The sequence below is a fragment of the Gekko japonicus genome, unplaced genomic scaffold (genome assembly GCF_001447785.1).
Source record: "Gekko japonicus isolate JY-2015 unplaced genomic scaffold, Gekko_japonicus_V1.1 scaffold228, whole genome shotgun sequence".
Lineage (NCBI taxonomy): Eukaryota > Metazoa > Chordata > Lepidosauria > Squamata > Gekkonidae > Gekko > Gekko japonicus.
Window position 1 is genome coordinate 1,064,216 of NW_015163609.1, and position 20,385 is coordinate 1,084,600.

The window sequence follows — 20,385 nt, forward strand, 5'->3', positions numbered from 1 at the left end:
GTCCATGGGGTCGCGAAGAGTCGGACTCGACTGTGCGACTGAACAACAACAAAAGGCGTGGAACAGTGGTCACTGGGGGGTGGGGGGGTATTGGTAAATTTCCTGCATTGTGCAGGGGGTTGGACTAGATGAGCCTGGAGGTCCCTTCCCACTCTATGAGTCTATGATTCTATAATTCACCCAGGCTGGCTGTGGGCACACCAGCACCTCTGTCAGGCAGAAGCGCCTGAGATCCCCCCCTCCCCTTTTCCTTCGCCCGACTTGGAGGCAAAGGGAAGGGAGAAATGATCAATAACCTCAGATATGCAGACGATACCACTCTGATGGCAGAAAGTGAAGAGGACCTAAAGAGCCTCTTGCCCAGGGTAAAAGAGGAGAGCACAAAGGTTGGCTTGAAACTCAGGCGGCAAATAGAAGGAGAAGTCGTGGAAGCAGTGACAGACTTCATGTTCCTGCGATCCATGATCACTGCAGATGGTGACTGTAGCCATGACATTAAAAGACGCCTGCTCCTTGGGAAGAAAGCAATGGCAAACCTTGACAGCATAATAAAAAGTAGAGACATCATCCTGCCAACAAAAGTCCGTATAGTCAAAGAAATGGTATGCCCAGTAGTACTGTATGGCTGCGATAGTTGGACTACAAGGAAGACTGAGTGCCAGAGAATAGATTCTTTTGAATTATGGTGCTGGAGAAGACTCTTGAGAGTCCCCTGGACTGCAAGGAGATCAAATCAGTCAATCCTAAAAGAAATCAACTCTGACTGTTCCCTGGAAGGCCAGATCCTGAAGTTGAAGCTCAAAGACTTTGGTCACCAAATTAGAAGGGAGCACTCCCTGAGAAGACCCTGATGCTGGGAAAGATTGAAGGTCATAGATGCAACGAACAAATAAGACGGGGACGGCAAAGGATGAGATGGTTAGACAGTGTCATAGATGCAATGAACATGAAATTGAGCAAGCTTCAGAGGACGGCGGAAGACAGGAGGGCCTGGCGTGATCTGGTCCATGGGGTCGCGAAGAGTCGGACTCGACTGTGCGACTGAACAAATGTAGGATTGCGGATCTGCTACCTCTTTGCCTCCACCAGTGCTCTACTTAGACATTTGTAAATAAAGTGAATACTACAAAAATGCCATAAATCTACAGTAATCTCTCTTCCAAACGGAACTAATCCAGTTAAGCCCCAACCCTGGAACTTTCACTGCTTGGGGAAGTGGGTCACCTATAACAGTATGTTGAGTTGCTCACTGGGCGTGTGCTAAAGCAATCACTTCACAGATTCAAACAACCTTCACTGTCAATATACAAACTTGACCATGTGAATTTTCACCCATCAGGAGACTGCAGATCTTTCTGCGTTCAGATCTTTCCTCTGATTTAATAGAGTTGCAAACTTTGGGTTTGGGAAATTCCTGGAGATTTGTGAGTGGAGCCTGGGGAGGGCAGGGTTTGGGGTGGGGAGAAAGCTCTGCAGGAATGTGATGCCATAAAGCCCACCCTTGAAAGCTGCCATCTTCTCCAGGGAAACTGATCTCTGTAGCCTGGAGATCAGTTGTAACTTCAAGAGATCTCCAGCCACTACCTGGAGGTTTGCCCCCCTATTACCTTTGCCAGTGTTGGCTCCCCCTTGACTAGAATTTCTGATCATTTTGATTCCATTCTGTTTGCTTTTCTGGCTGACTGGCCTGTTTCTCTGTGGCTTTGTACACCAAAGTCACTGCTAACCCACCTCTATTACATGAATCAGGGCTGCCTTTTCCCACAGAGGAGCTGGGAGACTCCCACCCTCTACGTCTATGGGCTGCGTCACACTGGCCAGCCTGGTGCCCTCAATCCAAGGCATTCTAGCTAGAGGGTCAAAATTCACAATCCTTGCTTGCATTTCCTAACTGGGAGGGGGACATGAGAAAGAGATGGCAGATATCAGTCTCTTTCCAGGTCACCCAGAAGGCCTTGTTTACACTCAGAGCTTAAATCCAACCCGAGAAGAACAATGTCTTTCATGAAACTTCAGAATACAGGGAGAGTTTTAAATTAATAACCTCGAGAGAGAAGGAGGTTTAATGCTTCAGAGACAGCAGTGAAATTCCCAGGCTGTGTTTAGGTCCAGCAGGGGTGGGGGAAGAAGAGAGGTAGTTCTCTTTGCCGGTCTGTTTTGTCTGCTGGGCTGAAGCCAACCCGATTGGTACAGGTTATATTGTGGAAATGACTCAGTGGAAAGGGTTAATCTTTCTTCACCTATTACCTTAGTTCCTTGAACTGCTTTTAAAGGATCCCCACAGCCACATAACGTGGCCTTCAGTATCAGCAGGAACAGGCATATTGCACTGTACCTTAAGACTGTTGCTCACATAGAGAAGAAAGTAGGCTATCCTTCAGATGAATGTGTCTAGAGTCACAGTAAAAGGCTTAACAAAACACTAAGGGGCTAAAGGAGTCTCTTGAACAGATTGAGGAAGGAGACAGACCAGGACTACTGAGAAAGCGGGAATGAGATTTGAAATACAGCAGTTTGAACTACGGCCAAAATCTGATTGGTGATTTGTCCTGGTGTGGTTGTGGTTCTGTGTAAATGCAAGATCAAAAACTTTGATTGGGCTGGTAGACATACTACCCATCCTCCAGCACTAGACAGCTTCAGCCTCGCCATATCTAAGCACCTGGACAGAAACCTTGGATCTGGTAGTTGAAGTGTAGTGGGTTAGACGCATGTATAAACCACTGAGACGGATGTAGTGATCAGCATGGTTTACTGGTACACAACAAAGACAAAGACTACTGGCCAGCTGGCCAACTATATACACACCTGGGGACACTCCCCTAGGTCCCGTTGGTGGGTTTAAATCTCCTGCCACGGTCCTATTGGTTCCCAAGTGGAGAGACTAGGAGCCTAGTTCCCATTGTTTCTACAGAGTCAAGCTTGGGGGTATTCGCTGGCCCCTGGTGGTGGTCAGCGGACATGACATTCCTCCCCCCATAATTCAGACCCACCCTAGGTTACATAGTCCTTTAAGTACGACGGGGACCGCTGTTCTCTAGTGGACCGTCGGGGGGGGGCAGTACTGGAACCTCCGGGGGCCCGTCCGATGTGCTGGGATGCACTGGTGGTACAGACACCTCTGGCGCTGAAGAGTTGGTTGTCGAGCCCTCCTTGGCAGCCACCGTGGGGACGGGGGCAAGGTTCTGATGCTCCTCGGTGGGGAGGTCCTGTGCTGGGGCCTCTTAAGTGCTCACCTCTGGGTTTGCCCACTGATCAGGAACCTGTGTGCTTGGGTGCTCCATGAGCATGCGCCGACAGAGTTGGTCTATGTGCCTCCGAAGGACCTGCCCACATTCAGTCGACACGTCGTACATGACAGTGCCAGTGGGATGAATGATGCGGTCGGTGATCCAATCCGGGCCCCTTCCGAAATTTCGGGCTAAGACGGGGTCCTCTGGGAAGAACCCGCGAGGCGCTTCCCACTGCTCGGAGGAGTTCTGTGGCTCGGGAGCCCGATCAGGGTGTAGGCGGTCCAGGAGGATTGTTGGTCTCCGACCCATGAGGAGTTCCGCTGGGCAGCGACCGCTTATGGGGTTTGGCATTGTTCGTTGCGCTAGGAGGAAATGGGCAATGCGAAATTCCCCGTCTCCCTTCGTCAGGCGGCTTAACGCTTCCTTTGCCGTCCTGACCATGCATTCTGCTTGGCCATTTGTAGCGGGGTGGAACGGTGCCAACCTGATGTGTTTGATCCAGTTGTCATGGAGAAACTGCTGGAATTCCTCCAACGTAAACACCGTCCCGTTGTCCGAGACGATGGTGTCTGGCAACCCATGGGTGGCGAAGATCTTTCAGAGGGCGTGGATGGTGGCCTTTGCGGACGTCGCGGAAACAGGGCTTATCTCCAGCCACTTCGAATAGAAATCCATTGTCACTAAGAATAACAGTCCATGAAATGGTCTGGTGAAGTCTAAGTGGAGCCGGGACCACGGGGTTTGTGTGGATTCCCATGCCTGGGATGGCACGCTCGGCGGGCTGGGTCAAATGGCTTGGCAGGTCGGGCAACGTATCACCCACGCCTCTACCTCTGCATCAATGCCTGGCCACCAAACATAGCTCCAGGCCAGGCCTTTCATCCTAATGATGCCCAGATGCGCTTCGTGAAGGGCCTGGAGAACTTGTTGGCGGAGGGCGCTGGGGACCACGACCCTGTCACCCCACAGCAGGCAGCCTTTGTGCACTGACAACTCCTCCCGGCGGGCCATAAACGCAGTGAACTCTGGGCCCTCTATCTTTGCAGGCCACCTACTCACCACCCAGCCCAGCACCCGGGATATGACGGGGTCTTGGGCTGAGCAGTGGGCAATGTCTGCAGCCTGCAGCGGGGCAACTGGTAGGTTGTCCAGCTGGAGGACGAGGTGCGCAGGGGCCGGATCCTCAACCACGTCTGGTAGGGGAAGACGGCTAAGGGCATCGGCGTGGCCCATAGCTTTCCCCGGGCGGTGTTGTAGCTGGTAATCATAGCCCGCAAGGAAAATGGACCACTGCAAGACCCGCGGGGAGAGGACTTCGGTGACCGGCGATCGGGCACAAAAAGGCCGAGGAGCGGGTGGTGGTCTGTGGTGGTGAACGGCCGGCCATAGACGAAGTCATGGAACTTCTTGACCCCAGTCACTATGGCTAGTCCTTCATGATCTATTTGGGCGTAGTTCCGCTCAGCCGCAGATAGAGTGTGTGAGTAATATGCGACCGGGACCTCCCCCCAATCCGGGAGACGATGCGCCAGCACTGCACCGATGCCGTAGGGTGAGGCATCGCACGCCAAGACCACAGGCAGCTCCTCATCGAAGTGGGCCAGGACCGAGTTGGAGATCAACAGTTCTTTAACATTTCGGAACGCGGCAGCCTGGCAGGGCCCCCACACCCAGGTGGCCTGCTTGTCTAACAATCAATGGAGGGGCTCTGCTACCACCGCCTTGTGGGGAAGGAAGGCATGGTAGAAATTGAGAATCCCTAAAAACGCCTGTAACTCGGTTTTAGACTTCGGTGGCGGGGCCTCCACGATTGCCTTTACTTTGTCTCGGGTCGGGTGTAGGCCCTCTGCTTCCACCATGAAACCCAGAAAGTCCACTGATGGCACCCCCAGCCGACACTTCTCCAGTTTAACTTTGAGTCCGGCGTCCTGGAAACAGCGGAAAACTGTGTGGAGGTAGTCTGCAAAGTCGGCCGGCGTGGCAGCGGCGATCATCACATCATCAAAAAACGGGGTGACGCCAGGTATTCCTTTGAGAAAAGAATCCATCAGTTGTTGGAATAACCCTGGTGCCACACTCACCCCGAATTGCAGTCTCTTGACACGGAATGCCCCCCGGGGGGTCACGATAGTTTCCGCCTCAGCAGTCACCTCATCTACTGGCAACTGCTGGTAAGCCTGGGCAAGATCAAGTTACCCAAAGATCTTTGCCTCCCCCCCAAGGTGGCCAGTACGTGGCTAACCACAGATACCAGATATGCATGGTCCTGTAGTCCCTTATTCAGCGTACATTTGTAGTCCGCACAGATGCAGACTGCCCCATTCAGCTTTTTTTTGCAGTCTTGCAATCTTGCCTGCCTGCTTAAGGAACAAAGGGTCCCAAAAGGAGTTTTGAAGGCGAATTCTGAACGGCCCAAAAGACAAGAGGCGGTGGCCTCCACAAATGTCTCCTTCCCAAGCCCCATCCCCATTACCTGGCCCAGGAGAAATCCTCCAGGAGGTGGCAGCTGCCACCCCCACAGAGCTGGATGAGCAACGGATGGGACAGGCCTCACTGCAGTCATGTGACCCAGTAATGTGATGCCAGCACATCACTGGGTCACATGACTGCAGTGACGCCGGCCTGCCTCATCCGCCCACTCGGCCTGGGAGAGGGAGAGCTGGTGGGCCGGTGTGATTAATACTTGGCGAGGTGGTTAACAAGCATTCCAGCCACGCACCAGCTGCACAGCCTCTGCCTTCATGCCCATTGATGGGCCGGCAGGTAAGGGCACAGCAAGGGGTAGCAGGAGTTGAGGGGCCTGGGCCACGAGTGATGGGGCATGTGCCCCTAAGTGCCCTACCGTGGCTACGCCCCTGCATGTGGGTATATGTGTGTCTTCCTGATTGCACAAAACAATAGAATGAACACTGCAGCCATACGCTGCTCCCCAAGGTTGTGGGTGGGGGTGTTTTTTTTGGGGGGGGGATGAAATGCATGGAACACTGAGGTCAGCTGCTGCCCCCCCCCCAACCTGCATGAACTAAGGGCTTCTGTGCGTTTTGGCATCACATTAGAAGAGCTGGATCTCATCATGTAAGCAAGTAAGCATTTAAACATGTCTTAAATAATAATTTAGCAGTAAAATGAGAGGAGTGGGGGGAAAGTTCACACAAATCTGTCTTGCATAGTGCCAGTTAATAGACCATTCAAATATGGTAGAGAAATTCTGAGATATTTTTTCTGCATCTCTGGTATTTGTCTTTGTTAATTTTGTACTAAGGTAAAGGTTTCCCTTGCTTGAAAGCCAGTCGAATCCAACTCTAGGGGGCGGTGCTCATCTCGGTTTCCAAGCTGAAGAGCCAGAGCTGTCCAAAGACATTTCTGTGGTCATGTGACCAGCATGACTAACACCAATGCACGCAGAACGCTGTTACCTTCCCACCAAAGCGGTACCTATTTATCTACTTGCAGTTTCTTGCTTTCGAACTGCTAGGTTGGCAGGAGCTGGGGCCAGAGACGGGAGCTCACTTTGTCACACAGCACTAGGATCTTGATCTCCTTCTGGTTTGCACCTTAGCGTCTTAACCTCTGAGCCACCGCAGCCCCAGTTTTGTACTATCTCATGTTAAAGGTGTCAATGGACTTTAAATTAGAAACATTGCTTTTAAAAACAAGCACAGTCATGTGCCCCAACAGGGGACAGTGCAAATTTGACAGTTTTTTTTTATTCCCCACCCATAAATGCCCCAAAGTGCAAGCGCCAGTTTGGTGTAGTGGTTATGTGTGTGGACTCTAATCTGGGAGAACCGGGTTTGATTCCCCACTCCTCCACTTAGACCTGCTGGATGACCTTGGGCAAGCCATAGTTCTGGCACAGCTGTTCTTGAAAAAGAGCAGTTTCTGTCAGAGCTCTCTCAGTCCCACCTACCTCACAGGGTGTGGGGAGGGGAAGGGAAAGGAGTTTGTAAGCCGCTCTGAGAATCCTTTGGGTAGTGAAGGGCAGGGTATAAATCCAATTTCCTCTTCCTCCTCCTTCTCTTCTTCTTCCTCCTCTTCTTCCTCCTCCTCCTCCTCAGTAAAACCACTATGGAAGGAGAGAGCAGTTGCCCAACTTGGCCTAGTATAGCCAACATCTCCTAATTGCTTTATGTTTTGTTTTCTGCTGAGAAACTTATCCCCAGATCCTTCTTTGACAGTTGGTTAGTAAGACTTGTAAGTATTCACTTCAGGCCACATTTGTTTGCTTCATCTTGTCTTGTGGTGCTTCTACATGGGGATGATTTCCTGTTTGGCTTTCACTGCTGCTGTAAACACAAAGGTGTCTGTAGTGGCACTTGGAGCCTTCACATGGGGATTTTCTCTGTGCTTTCTCAGCATGCCAGCCTTTCCCCCCTTACCTCTGACAGGCTGTTTGCTGGTTTTTAAAATCAGATATCGCAATAGTATTTAGGATACTACAGCGATATACCTACTACCAACATTTTTAAAAACTGGCAAAAGCCTTCTAGTGGCAGGGAAGGGGAATTAGTGGGCACCAGGGGAAATGGGGAGGAAATGGTGCTGGATGTGGCGGAGAGGTGCAGAAACGCACATCTTTCTATCCACAGCAGAACCAAACCTGCTTTGAGTGCAGTCTTTCATCAGGCAAACTGCAGAGAAACTGCTTAATACCTGAGAGTTGGATGAGTGCCTGGTGATGTCACGTGGAAGCCCCCCCCCCCACTCCAACCATGACAGTTTGGGAGGGGAACAAAGAGCAAGAACTCCACGTGGGAGCAACCTTGGAGCAGTTTGTTCTTTCGGCTTAGATTGCACCAAGCAGACAATAAGGAGAGGCAGGCAGCTATATGGGTCCCTGGGAGGAATTTCTCAATTACATCTTCCAGTGGCCCAACTCTCTTTGTAGAAATTAGCAGCTGGGGCCTACGGGGAAGTTGAAAGGCTCCAAAGCAAGGTCGGCATTGTGCTCATAGCTATGCAAACCCAGTAGCTAATTAATAAGCAAAGAACGGATACTGTCAGGGGCACTCAGTCCAGAATAGGAGGGGAAAACCTTGGAAGGCAAGAGAGTCTGTGTGGTGCCTCTTATACATGCCCCTCAAAGCATGGACAGCATAATACCATTGTAGGAGGGAGGGGTTAAGCCCTGTTTATGCTCCATTGTTCTAGGAAAGAATTTAAATCTGAGCAGGGCAGCATATCCATTTCAGGGAAGCTCAGAACATACGAACAAAAGCTAACATTTATTTGACAGTACTCTTTTTGTGAGTGATGCAAACCTTTAGGTCAGAAACTATTGTCAGGATTTGAGACTATTACCAAGTAATTTCAGCTATTCTTGCTCTCAGCATCATATTTCTATGGAGGAACCTAAAGATGAAATACAGTCAGACCCTCCCATCATGCCCAGAGCCAGCTAAGGACTTCCCCCTCCCAACTACCATTGATAGACGTCGAGAGAAAGGGGATGTCAGCGGCCAGGACAGAAAGCAGCCTTCTGTTGTGCCTGGAACTAGACTCAGCTGAGAACCCTCATCCCCAGCAGTATTTTGCATCATATTTTAATTGCCAAAAGCTACTTTGAAAAATATTTCCCCCCCTGAAAAGTAGGATAGAATATATATAAAAAAGAAGACATCCCACTGTTAAGTGTCTCTCTGTTGCAGCTGCCTGCTTTATGTTGCAAGAACTATGGAAAAGAGCCAGGATATCTGTCTTCTTTTTTAATGGCTGGATTTCTTTAAAAACTGTCCATTCAGTTTTACTGGACTAGCTAATTTTCCCAGCCAGTCTCTGCCATGTGAATGAATCTTCTTCAATAAACCCTTAATTATTACGATTGCCCTGTGATGACTGGCTCAGAGCTGGTTGCCTACTTTTCTAGTTACAAAGGAGGTTGCAAATTTTCCAATCCAGAATGGATTGCAAGAGTGTGTGTTTCTAGGATTACAGCTTTTCCACCACCACAGCTTCTGATACTTGGCAATCAGAAATTAACCAGTTAATTCTTTTCTTGGATACAGATTCAATTGTTGGAAATGCTTCACTTGCTGATTTTTTCCTTACCGTACCAATACTAATGACACAGGAGAGCTTGCCAGAAGAAAAACCTGGAAACTGCAGTTACCACCAGTATCTTAACCAGAAATAGCATTAAAATGATCCTAGTCCTCAGTAGGAGAATCTGGAGCAGCAACAAGAAAGTAGCCTCCATCTATGCTAGAAAGCCGATACAGCTTCCCAGGGAATAAATTGTGGAAACAGATGAGTAGTAAGGTAAGACTTTACAGCATTAATTGTGCCTCAGCCCTCTGAAACTGGTAGTTGTGGCATGGTAGGAGTTCAAGCTTATACTTCCATTCATCAGCATTGCTTTTCTACTACTCCTCTTGTCTTTGTTCAAGGAGAAATCAGTGGTCAGGAGAAAAATAAGTAGAATGCTTATCACAGCACTCACATGGGGAAAATCTGTAGCATGTGGAGAGGCTATGTCTCAGTTTGTCTTACCGGTGGGGGAGCCGTGGCGGGGTCCGGGAGCCGTCCCTCGATGTGCACGCGCGGCACCAGCACGTCACTGGAAGTGACGCGTGACGTTGATCATGTTGAAGGCGTGGCCCCGATCGTCGGAGAGGAAACCATAGAGTTTTCCCTCCGACGATCGGGGCCACGCCCCCAACGTGATTGACATGGTTGCGTCACCTCTGGTGACGCAGCCACGCTGCACTTCGGGGGGGGGCGGAGTTCCCCCCGGGGCCCAATTCCGCAGCGGTGGAAATCGGGCCTCCGAAGCGGGGGTTTACCCGCCACCCGCCCCCACTTGGCAGCCTTATCTCAGTTACAGAGCATGCACTTTGTGCAGAGGACTACAGGCTTGATTTGTAATATTTCCAATTAAAAGATCTCAGCTAGCAGGTGTCAAGAAAAACTTTCCTCTGCCTGGGACCCTGGAGAGTCACTGCCACTCCTGAGGACCTAATTATAGTTCTTGTGTCATGTTCAGGTCCAGCAGAAATACTTTCTATCAGATACATGCTGTGATTTCCTTGCTGGGAACTCAGTTTTCTGGCATGTGGATTCTCTTTTTTCAAAATGCCAAACAAAAGCATCCTAAGGTACAAATCACAAACTCAACACTCAGAATTAAAGTTCCTTCTGCTATTTGGGCAAGTTCTCTGGAGAGGAAGCGTAAAATTTTTCTAAAGAAAGAAATTATTATTACTAAATCTTACACTGTGCTCTGCGCATCTGTAATTTTAACGTTGTTGTTGGATTGGGGTTTTTTTTTAAAAGCAAAAAGACACAATACTGAAATCAGTGAAAACATAATTCTAGTTTTAATATGATTATGATATCGGACATTTTGAAAATAACAATGACCGGCACTCTACAAATGTATATTTAAAATAAAAATGTCATTCACTGAAATTCTGGCATTAGGTATCATATCAGCTTCTAATAATCAAGGGCCCTAGGCTGGTGGCTTTTCTTCTATTTCAGCCTTTCTTTTGGAACTCTAATGAATTAATGCATCACAATACTGAGCCAATGAACACTTTCTTCTGCTCTTAGTTCCGCATGTTCCCTGCCATGCTTCAGTAGAGTTCTTTCATGTCTTCATATTTGCATTTTGGCTTTCACTGCTTGCCTCTTGCCATATCTTAAGCCAAATGAATTCCAGTTATAGGCGGAGAGGTCCTTCTCCCTTTCCACCAGCAGGGCCTCTTCAGGAATGGAGATCACTCTGTTCCTCACTGGATGCATCCCTTGCCATGATTGCATTTGGTGCTCCTGCCGCTTGCACAGAAGTGATGGTGTGGATTTCAGACCTGGTGTCCCAGAGTTAGACTGCCTTTCAGGACATGGGATGACATTAGCCCACTGGATTGGGCCGACTAAGTTTTTAGCAAGTTCGTCTAAGGAAACAGAGAGATAATTTACTGAACCTTTTGGAGGCTCACTGTTTGGAGGAAGAGATGTTTTACTCAAATAAATGTTGCCCATCAGTAAATTGTGAGAAGCACAAAAAGCACCTTTAGCACAGCCATATACTCACCCCTGAGAACCAGCAATGCGGACTATGGATATCACAGCAGTAGCTACCAGTGGGATGGTCCGCCAGAATCACCTGGGTATGTTCCTTGGGTGGAACCTCCCATGTAAGACCCATTCACATGGCTGCTGAGCTAGTGGTGGTCCCCGTTTTTATTCAGTATTTGGTAGCTCCTTGCTTGTGGGAATCTGCTAATATGCCTTGAGAAAGTTCGCATGAACAGTGCAATCTAAAGGACACTTTCCCTGGAGTAAGCCCCATTGGATAGACTTAAGTAGGCCTTTAAGTACTAGACCTGTTTAGGATTGTACCATTAGAGTGCTACAAAATTACCAGCCATCCCGGTTCCATGCATAGACCCCACCTATATGTGCACAAGCTCTTGAATGTATGTGTACATGTGAAATGGGAACTTATTCCTTGAACCTGCAAAGTTTATGCTAGAACTGGAAGAGCTGATCCCACTTGATACCTTCATGCCAGGTGTCTTTAAGAACAGAAAAGCTGTCTGCAGGTTCTCCGAAATGAGGTCTGAAGAGAAACAGGAGCAGCAGCATGGAACTGAACAGGCTCATTCTGGACTGGATCAGATCTGAAATAGCAGAGGAAGAAGAGGATGGAAATGCTGTAAGGAGCTGTCTGCTAAAGGTGGGGAGGGAATGCAGTTTTCTAGCAGTCGTTCTTGAGCATGACACTAAAAAGTCTACTTGTATTTCACTTATGCTGTTGATTCCACATATGAATATTGGTAATAAAGAATAAATTTCAGAAGAAAAACTGAATATACGATTCTAGCCACTGCAGGTTTTTACATTCACATTGCAAACAATCAGATTTAAGCCTCTATGAACATGTTACGAATTTTGTCCGTTATGTAAAACCATTTGAAAGATGAGAAATGTGACCCAAATTTTGATCTAATCTGGGACTCTGATCTGGGGGAACTGGGTTTGATTCCCCATTCCTCCACTTGCACCTGCTGGATGACCTTGGGCAGGCCATAGTTCTGGCACAGCTGTTCTCAAAAAAGAGCAGTTTCTGTCAGAGCTCTCTCAGCCCCACCTACCTTACAGGATGCCTGTTGTGGGGAGGGGAAGGGAAAGGAGTTTGGAAGCCACTCTGAGACTCCTTTAGGTAGTGAAAGGCGGGGTATAAATCCAATCTCTTCTTCTCTTCTTTTTCTGCACTGATCCCCCACCCCTAAGTGCGACCTGCTCTTGTCCGGTACATATGGCTACACAGGCATGTATTCATGGGTGCCTTCCCCTTTGTGCCTCTGTCCTCTGTGCCTTCATGTTCTTCTAGTGGTGTGTCCATATGCCCCAGTGTACAGTCCTTGTATACCTCCCAGAGACTGCAAAATTAAATATGAACAGGGCAGTAATGCTGCAATCCTCAGCAAGCTCTGTTGATGTGTTTAGTATTGCACCATGTCTGCAGGCTTACTGTGCTTCATTAAGGATAACCAATAGCACAAATCTTTTGGAGAATTTTGTTTTAAAATGTCCAGGGCAATCCATCCATCTCTGACTGTCACAGACATTTCATTTATTGGAAGGGCCCCAGGAGATTGCTTTCAGACCACCTGGGAAAGGACTTCTGAGCCAAAGGTCAAGATGAAAGCAGAAGTCAGCAGCACATCCACTGAATCCTAGAATAGATTACTACATCAGTCCTCCTTTCTCCATGTGCAGTCACTGGGGGCAGTGTTCCCTCTAAGCTGAGTTAGTGTGAGCTAGCTCACAGTTTTTTAGCCTCCGGCTCACACATTTCTGTCTTAGCTCAGGAAGGATGGCTCCAGAGCAAACTAATTTATGCAGCAGCCAAATCACCTGCTCACAACTTTAACGCCAGTAGCTCAGAAAGTAGAATTTTTGCTCACAAGACTCCACATATCAATGCCTTTGATGGTCAAAAAGAGTTTTCTCTGAGGTAGCCCCCCTCTTTCGCTTTCACACATTGTGAGAACAAAAGGAATTGTGGAAGAGATGGCATCCAGGTTCTCATACCCAGGAGCTGGACTTGCCATGTGAAGACAGTAACAAAGTGGGTCCCACAGGAACCTCATTGTACCATGAGGGATGTGGAATTTAATCAGCAGGCCTGGGAGGTCTCAAGCTGCTAGTCCCTAAAAAGGAGTTCACTGGGGTGGTGGCCCCAAAAACAAGCTATCAACTGAGGTGAAAAAAAGTATAAAAGATGAGATGTTATTGAACTTTGAAATCTCTTATAATGTTTTGTTATAATTATTTCTTATTTTGCTCTTTAAGAAGTCAGAAATGGTGGTGTTTAAATTTTTATTTTAGTTTAAACGGATTACTAGATAATCACATTCAATGAACTTGAATCGAATATAGAGTTAAAAGCTAATTTGTTAAGCAGTATGTATGACCACCATCTCTTGGGTTTTTAGTGGGTTTTCTTTACTTTCTCCCATAGTATGTAGATTCCTCCCCTAATTTTCATTGTAGTTTATAGAGAATGCAAATTTAAAAAATCCCCTACAGGGAGCATTAAAAAAAAGGAGTTCACATCTCCAGCTTTATTCCATCCCACCATCTTTTGGCTGCTCCCACCAGAATATGAAAAAGAGGCATGTCTTTCTAGAATTCTGAACTCACCAGACTATGTCTTTGATAAGAGGGTTCAACAAGTTAAGAACTCCGAGGCTTTTCTTTGCCATCAATCTCAAATTGCCATGGATGTAAGGAAAGCTTTAAGAATCTCACTTGTTGGAGTAACTCATTTGAAGGCAGGCACATACCCACCTTCTCCTTGCACCTTGATAAGTGTGAGCCATTTGGCTTTTATGTGAGTGCAAGACAACCACCACAACACCAAAGTCAGAAAAGGGAGAAAAATACCTGTACTTGATTTGGCAGTCACTGATTATAGAAAGAAAAATAGTTGTTAGAGATGTTCCGGGCTATATGGCCGTGGTCTTGGCATTGTGGTACCTGATGTTTCGCCAGCACCTGTGACTGGCATCCTCAGAAGTATAACACAGAAAGATGGAGTACTCTCAGTATCAGTGTGAGAAGAAAAATGGTAGGCAGGTAATTTATATCTACTCAGGAAGGTGGGGTAGGGCTGAGTCATTATCTTGTAGGAGTTCCCCAGGCTGTGACATGCTAATGGAGGAGCTTTCCTGAGGAGGTCCTTTTGCATATAGATTGGCTGTTGAAATTTTAATCTTATCTGTAGTGCTGTTGTAAGATGTAGAGCATTTTTTGTTTTTCAGAACAGGAAACCATGCCCTATTTATTTTTAAACTTTCTTCTTTCCTGTTGAAATTGTGTTTATGTTTATGAATTTCAGTGCTTCTCTGTGTAATCTGACATGGTAATTGGATGTGTTGTCCATAAACATTATTGCCAGGGTTTGGTGGCTAAATAGGGTTGCCAACCCTGTGTTGGGAAATTCCTGGAGATTTTGGAGTGAAGCCTGGGGGGGACCTCAGCTAGGGTATAATTTTTTTTATTTAAAACGTTTCTTTGCTGCCTTTCCTGTCAAATAGGGTCCCCGAGGAGGCAAACATTAAAACAGCCTTTAAAATAAAGGTATATATAAAATGTTTAAGCAATTCAATAAAAGCATATAGACATATCAACACCACAACCATAATGCCATAGAATCCAACCTCCAAAGCAGCCATTTTCTCCAGGGCAATTGATTTCTGTAGTCTGGAAATCAGCTCTAATTCCAGTAGATCTCCAGGCTCCACCTGGAGATTGGCAACCATATGGTTAAATAATTTTGAGATTTGTTAAATAATTCATGCAGTTATCCTAGAAGCCTGATTTGATAGTGCTTGTAACATGGCAAGGAACATATCATCAGTGCCAAAGAGGTTTTCAGCTGTTAACTTTTTCAGAAGCCATCTCAGGGTGATGATCTCTCAACTATGGTTTAAGAGTGGGAAATCCAAGAAACCCATATCTTCTTTTTCTGTAGCAATTCCCTGCCTTGTAAAGGCCTTTCTTGTGTATTGCATTTGTGTGCACTTAATGAAGGACAGTAAATATTATTCAGCATTTATCCATTAGTTTAGAAAAACAATGTCACATTAGCTCATTAATTGTAACAAGTCTATAGGACAGGCAAGTATTAACCTCCCCTATTGTAAAGGTATTGTTGAGGATGAGAGACTGTGAACTGTTTAATACTTCCTGTGAGTTCATGGCTGGGGTGAGATTTGCTCCAGGGAGTTCCCCAACTCACACCATCTCTCTTGGCCATGAGAGGATGATATAAATGTTCAATTTATCTGAATTATTAGTATAGTGCCAGGGAAAGAAATGGGGCTCTAACAATCAGAATGCTAAAATGAGATGTGTTCATATTTCTTAAACAGAATTATTATTTGCATATAACCTACATTTATTCATATCCTTATCAGCTAAGCAAACATTCCTAGCAGGGATGCAATACTGCAATCACAAACTGGTAGTATTAACGGAAGGAAGGAAGGAAGGAAGTTTTGCTCAAGCCCATAGGTTAAGGCAGCTGTCACAGAACACAGAATGACCCAAAAACGATAATGAGATATGAGGGGTCAGCAACCTTTTATAATTAAAGAGCCAAATTATGTGAAAGTTCAAAGAAAGAAATCAACAAAAAGGAAGTCCGTTTGTACAACCGAAGAAATACATCTTAGCATTACTGAAAAGAGACATGTTGATTAATAATCCATACAATTTTGGCAACCCAAACACTGGTTGTTGTTAGTTCTTTATAAGGAAATGATACATCTGTAGTCTCACAATGACTAATAAAATAAATATTTCAGAGAAGCACCCTCAATTGTTTCAGTGCACAGGCAGAAATCTGGCAAGAGTTCACCTCTATCATTTCCATTTCTGTGAAACTTCTCTATGAAGCCCTGTAGCCTGTAAAAAATCTTTGCATGCAGTTCCAGCATCCCACCTAACCCATCCCCTACCAGTATACCTTAATTCAAACATTTTATTTTTAAAAGAACCATCTTTGGTTCTGTACTTTTGGCTGTAGGACAATAGGCTGTGGACCCCCATGATATACTGTTACATTATATGTCCATTGCATTTTTATCCTATCTATTTTCCAAAGAACTCAGGGGGACATGCATGAGTCTCTCCTCTATGATTTTATCATCTTTGCAATGCTGTGGGGTGGGTTAGGCTGACAGAGGGCAAATGGTCCAAGATCACCCAGCAAGTTTCATAGGTGGAAGGAGGTTTGAGCCCAGATGTTGCAAGTCCTGCACTGAGAATCTTACCACTATACCACTCTCTGGCCATGCAACACACGGACAGGGTCAGATATTGCCACAGCCTCCACTGCACTGACACCTTCATCTTTATGGATCATTCCCATTTGACCAGTGGTGGGACATAAGAAATGTCCAAACTATTCACCTCTTTCCCTTGCCCTAGTATTCCTAACTATGTATTCTAAAAATAATCTTTCTATACAGTTAAAATGCATGTAAATAAAAATGCATTCCTTTTATTAAAGAAATAGCACATATCTTGCAGAATGAAAAAGACAAGGAGCTGTGCCATTCTATCCTACCCATGTTTACTTAGAAGTAAGCCCCACTGAACTCAGTTTGGTTTGCAACCAGGTATGGTTTGCAACCAGATAAGGATTGCAGCCTTAATAGTCCTTGCCCTCTACTTACCTTGATTCTTTGGGGGTCGTTGACAGGAGTCTTCTGCTGCTTTTGTTTGATCACCGGAAAAGCAAGAGAACTACTCGGCTTCAGAGTTCAGGCCTCTTTCAAGTACAGTATAACCCCCTCTGTTTATTGTATGGCCTGCTGGTGACATCAGCAATGCTGGACCCTCCTCTGCCTTTCATCTTGGCATCTCTCATCCGCAAATGATCCCGCTTTAGAAAGAAGCAGCACATCTGTTATCCCTGGCTGCTGTGCAGGGCAAATTTTGCCTTAGTAACACAACTTTTGCCTCTGTAATCTTGCCCCTCATCCCTCCAATTGATCCAAAACTATTAGTGAAAGCTGGTAGGATACCATCAGCTCTGATACAGTGAGGTAAGGCTGACTGCCAACAGCCTGCCAATATGCCATTGTATTTCCCCCTCTGATTTTAAAACTTCTTCCCCACTCCTTTCATGTGCTTAAGCTTCCCTGATGTCTACTGTCATTCAGACTGATTGTTTTTTGCCCAGCTCATCTGAAGCTGGTGTTGCACAGTGTGGGCCTTGATTTTAATTAACCTGATTGAAAATTGATTTGCATATGCAGATGAGCAAGGCTGACCCGTCTGTCTGTGTTCTCATCAGATCTCACAATAATTTCTTATTGAATTAAAGCCATAGCATTATATGGGAGAAAAGAGGCTTTTGACATTTAAAACAGATTAATGGAATCCTCTGCCCAGCCCTGTGGTGAGATGTCATCTCCAGGCATTTTAAACAAAACAGTAAATAGGATGGTGGCAACCCCCCTCCCAATCATCCAAAAGACTTCTATTCCTCAGACCCTTCCTCAGACAGCTGCACCCTGTGTGACTGTACCTGTCACCCCCTCCACATAGTCCCATATAAACCTTTCCATTCACCTCGATTCTATAAGTCTTTCTTTGGGTACCACTGCCTTCTGAGATGAGGCAAGTGACCACCAGGGATAGGGGCTTTTCAGTAAAGGAACTGTGGAACTGTCTCCCTTCTGATGGCCTTTATGGCTGGCTTTTAACAATAGCCTAGTTACTGCACAGATAGCAACCCACCTGTCCCATCTTAAAGCACAGAGTACTGTACACACATGGCAGAGGCTTGAACTAAAGTTCTGTGCTACCCTTAAGTGACAGCTTATGCATATCGGCTGTGGTGAGATGGCCTCTGTTGCAAATGATATACCACCAGGTCATCTTCACCCCACTGATGACAAGGAACATGAACATTTGTACTAGGACCTGGAAGATTGTAAACTATGCCAGAAGAAGCACAGTATGATGGAGAGTGTTCCCTCACTAACTTTTACCATCTTAGGTTACCATCTTAGGGACCCTGAATTGGGTGGAAAGGCAGCAGAGACATGTTTTAAATAAATAAGCAAAATACTGGAATTCCTCTGACAAACTGTTTCATAGTGATGGGGCCACCATGAATGGTGAATCAAGAAGTTTTTTGTTAGCTTGTTTGAACGATCAACAAACTTTGTTTTTCCTGGCCTTAATGAAATGTGGTCCAGAATCAAAAGCCACCACCCACATAGGGCTGCTGCCAGCCTCCAGGTGGGACAAACGTAGAAAAACACTGTGTTAGAACAAAAGGCACAGTACTATTATACTACTATATCTTCATATATTGATGTAAATAATATACTTGAATACAATAGAGACCCTAGTGTATCTTATTCATTATACTACAAAAACCTAAAGAACATTATGTATCTAGTAGGAAAGTCCATAGCTACAAAGACAGGTTTCAGTGCTGTAGACTATCTTGCTCAGAGGTCATTTCGGGGGGGATCGTGGGGGATCGCAGTTCCCCCGGGTAAGGTACGGGGGCGGGGCACATGACGAAACCCCGCCCCCTGCTTCCGGCCGCCCCGCTTCCGGCCCTCATTCAGCCAGGAGGAGGCAGGAGAAGAGGGAGGGTAAGTTGCTTCCTCCCTGCCTCTCCCCACCCTTGCCTGCCTGGGGCCAGGGAGGGCCTTCGCGGGGCTTCCTTGTACTCCCGCCGGCCTTGCAGGTCCACCGCCGGGCCCCTCATGGGGCTCAGCAGTGGAGCTGCAAGGCCGGTGGCGGCTGGGACCGTTGGGGGCGGAGTGTGTGGTCTTATGACACACTTCCGATGATGTCAGGGGGTGTGGCCTTATGACACACTTCCGGTGATGTCAGGGGGTGTGGCATATGCTAATGAGTTCCCCTAGCTCTTTTTCTACGAAACGACCCCTGATCTTGCTTCTAATGAGAGACTGATGAGAGATGCAGCAGTCGTCAATGATGAAAGATGCAGCAGGCTGTTATGCTTTCCAAAAAGAGATACAGCTGTGGACTTTTCTACTAGATATATAATGTTCTAACATGGTGTTTTTCTACATTTGCTCAGCCTTGCTGTGTTTCCCATGTGGGGGTAGCCTCCAGGTGGGGCCTAGAGATCTCCTTGAATTATAACCGTGCTCCAGACAGAGATCAATTCTTATGGAGAAATGGCTGCTTTAGAAGGTGGAGTGGCAGTGGAAAGAGGGGGGGATAGGCATGTAAAGAAAAAGTGTTCCTTGCTCTGTTCTGTAAAGTAAAATCTTTGGTTCAGGCTGCACAGAGGCCTGCAAGAATTTTCCCAGAGATGGTTAGAGACAGCTCAGAGGTAGATAGCATGGTGACCTTGCCAAATTGTTTTCAGCTGAGGGCAGCACCAATCGCCCTTGGTAGGCTTGCCAAGTCCCCCCAGTTGCCAACCCCGTCCGAGAGGCCCATTACCCGCCACCGGCGGATCAGGCCCCGGGGGAACCCCACCCCCAAAGCACGCGACGTGCCCGGCGTCAGCACATCACCCGGAAGTGACGCAGTCGTGTCGGGTGTGTTGGGGGCAGGGCTCTATGGTTTTCCCTCAGATTATTGTGGCCCCGCCCCCAGCGTGCCCGACGTGCTTGCGTCACTTCTGGGTGATGTGGCTGGGAATAGAGGAGGGCTTGGAATAAAAGTTCTGGAGCAGCAGGAAGAGCTGTTCTTTCTTCCAAAGGGCAGAGCCAGGAGAAAGGCTGCTGCAGGGTAAAAACACTCATCCTGGGGGAAGGGTGAGTACTGTAAGACCACTTGAGATAGTGAGCTAGGGAAAGTAAATTTAGACACGTTAGGGCATTTGATTTCTTTTCTTTTCACCCACTTACTGTGTTTATTCTGCACCTTGTTGTTTGACCTCCTATAAAATAAACCTTTTCCTTGTTTTACTCTGCCTGGTCCTCACGCCTGTTATTCGGCCTAAAGGGAGGTCTGAAGGTCTTGGGAGGGTACTCTGGGCCTAAATCCCGAGTGACACCCCACCTGAGTCGTGACAGACCCATTTAAAATCTTGAGGTTTCCAGGTTAACTGATTTCTGTTGCCTGGAAATCAGTTGTAATCCCAGGAGATCTCCAGTCACCACCTGGAGGCTGGCAACTACCATGCACC

The 20,385-nt window shown here is 46.9% G+C and overlaps 1 protein-coding gene across 1 annotated transcript in view; it reads right to left on the minus strand.

Annotated features, from left to right (window-relative positions):
• Nucleotides 1-3,584, minus strand: part of REN (renin) — a 46,952-nt gene extending 43,368 nt beyond the window's left edge. Inside the window, exon 1 of the mRNA XM_015407313.1 lies at nucleotides 3,237-3,584. Coding sequence (XP_015262799.1) covers nucleotides 3,237-3,584 — 348 coding nt within the window. The remainder of the gene's footprint in view (nucleotides 1-3,236) is intronic.
• Nucleotides 3,585-20,385: the final 16,801 nt, after the last annotated feature.